The sequence below is a fragment of the Coptis chinensis genome, chromosome 8 (assembly GCF_015680905.1).
Source record: "Coptis chinensis isolate HL-2020 chromosome 8, ASM1568090v1, whole genome shotgun sequence".
NCBI classification, from domain to species: domain Eukaryota; kingdom Viridiplantae; phylum Streptophyta; class Magnoliopsida; order Ranunculales; family Ranunculaceae; genus Coptis; species Coptis chinensis.
In genome coordinates, this window is record NC_141463.1 from 44321228 (window position 1) to 44323602 (window position 2375).

At 45.8% G+C, this 2375-nt stretch overlaps 1 protein-coding gene across 1 annotated transcript; it reads right to left on the bottom strand.

Moving 5' to 3' along the window:
- Nucleotides 1-456: 456 nt before the first annotated feature.
- LOC147481582 (uncharacterized) lies at nucleotides 457-1197 on the bottom strand. The gene is made up of 2 exons (XM_086578979.1): nucleotides 1025-1197; nucleotides 457-913 (listed from the first exon to the last, which is right to left on the bottom strand). Exons 1-2 carry the CDS (start codon nucleotides 1195-1197, stop codon nucleotides 457-459), a joined length of 630 nt encoding a protein of 209 aa, XP_086435105.1.
- Nucleotides 1198-2375: the final 1178 nt, after the last annotated feature.

The window sequence follows — 2375 nt, forward strand, 5'->3', positions numbered from 1 at the left end:
CTCCTCCCACTTCACAGAATCCAATAGGCTGCGATGACATTTGAGGGCAGCTCGTTCTGTTCCCCATTTGATTTCGGCCCCTCACCCGTGAAGGACTCCTTTTCCCAAGCGGTATCTATAGTGATGGTTTGAAGTGTGTATGACAAAGTATATTTTCTCCTCAAAAGTGCTATGGTATTATATATTTACAAACAACTCCAGTGTTTTGTTCTGGATCTCCATTACCTTCAAATGTAGAATTTTTTTTAACATTCTCACATTCCACGGCTTTTCTATTACTTTTCCCTCCCATGTCCGCAGTTTGTATGTGTCAGCCCCTCCCACGTCGACCACTATATAGGGCCCCTCCTAGTTCGGACCCAGCTTTTCATTGTTCTCTTTCTTGGTACTGGGAGTCACTCGTCGCAGTACCGAATCCCCTATTCTGAACTGTTGCGGCTTGACTCTCTTGTTATATCATCTCTGAAGGCGTCTGTGGTACTCCTCTAGTCTGATGTATGTCGCGTCCCTTCTCTCTTCTGCTAAAGTCATATCTGCTGCCAGTATGCTCTCATTCAGCCCCATTTCCACCGCTTTTGTTCGTGTTGTGGCTACCACTATTTCCGAGGGGATCACATCCTCGACGCCATAAGCCAAAGAGAAGGGAGTTTCACTGGTGGACGTTCGAGGCGTGGTCCTGTAAGCCCAGAGAATATGATTTAGCTCGTCTGCCCACGCGTCTTTTTTATCCTCTAGCTTTCTTTTGAGATTGTTCATAATAGTCTTGTTAGAAGATTCTGCTTGCCCGTTGCCTTCTAGATTGTATGGAGTAGAAAATCCTTTTTTCACCTTGTATGCTTGTAAGAACGCCTGCACCTTGGATTCTGTGAATTGGGTTCCATTGTCCACAGTGATAATGTATGGCAATCCAAATCTACAGATGATGTTCTCCTATAAGAATTTAATCACTTGTGCCTCCTTTACCTTTTGCAGGGATACAACCTCTATCCATTTGGTAAAATAGTATGTGGCCGCTAGCATGAACCTCCTTTTGCCGCTGGCCATGGGCCACAGACTAGACACACTATGTAGTGGTTCTGCTAGTGCAAAGATCATCTGAGCAAATCTATAACATTTATCACACTGCTTAGCATATTTCACGGCATCCCTCTTCATGTGGGGCCAAAAGTAGCCCTGTGTTATTAGTCGGTGCGCCATTATTCTGCCTGCCGAATGGCTTCCACAGTCTCTCTCATGTAACTCCGCCAGCACCTCTATGGCCAGCCTCGACCCGAGACATTTCAACAAAGGCCCGTTAAAGTTCTTTCGATATAACTCTCCTTCTATCAGAACGTACCTCCGAGAAGTTTGCACCAATCTCCTTTTCTCCTTTTTATATGTTACCAAGTCCCCAGACAAAAAACTCTTGATAGGCTTCATCCAACTCTCCTCTTCCTGCTCGGCTTGAATATCTCCGCCCCTTCCTCTTCCACTTCCTCGGTACTGGGTTTTTCCAATCGCTTTATCTTTATCACTCTCTCTTTAGATCCAGGTATTGCCGCGGCCACATATGCTAAGGCATCGGCATGTCTGTTCTTGCCGCGACCCAGGTGCATGAACTTGATCTTTGTAAACCTGGTGGATCTCTTTTGCAATACTTTCAAATATTTTGCCATCCGTGGACATAGCGCGGCAAACCCCCCATTTGCCTGACACACTACCAAATTCGAGTCTGAATACACCGTTAGCTCTTTCACCCCCACATCCTCAGCCATTCTCATACCCATTATCACCGCCTCATACTATGCCTCATTGTTGGATGCCGCGAATCCTAATTTCATGGTAGCTCCATCCTGCTGTTCTGTGGTGTAACCAATACCACCCCTATCCCACTGCAGGCGTCTGTGGCTAACCCGTCGGCGAATACTCTCCGCCCATTTCTCTTGTCCCAGGGGTCCAACCAATCTTGCTCAATGCTTTTCTCCGGCTCTATGACCATCTCTTCCCCCCAGGTGGGGTCCTCCACTAGGAACTCTACTAAGAATTATGCCACCACTTGCGCCTTCTCCACTGTCATGATTTGGTATTGTATCTCGTATGAACTCAACATTACTGCCCACTTCAGCATTTTCTCGGACTTTTCCGCTTTCAACGCTTGTTTTAAAGGCAGATTTGTTACTACCACTACTGAGTGCGCTTCAAAATATGGTTTCAACTTCAAGGTAGAGAAAACCAATGCCAATGCATATTTTTCTAGTCTACTGTACCGGGTCTCGACATCTAACAATATTTTACTTTGGAAGTATACCGACTTCTCTAACTTACCCATGATTTGGACCAGCACTGAGCTAACTGCATACTCCGTGACCACAGATACAAGTAAAGTTTTTCTCCCT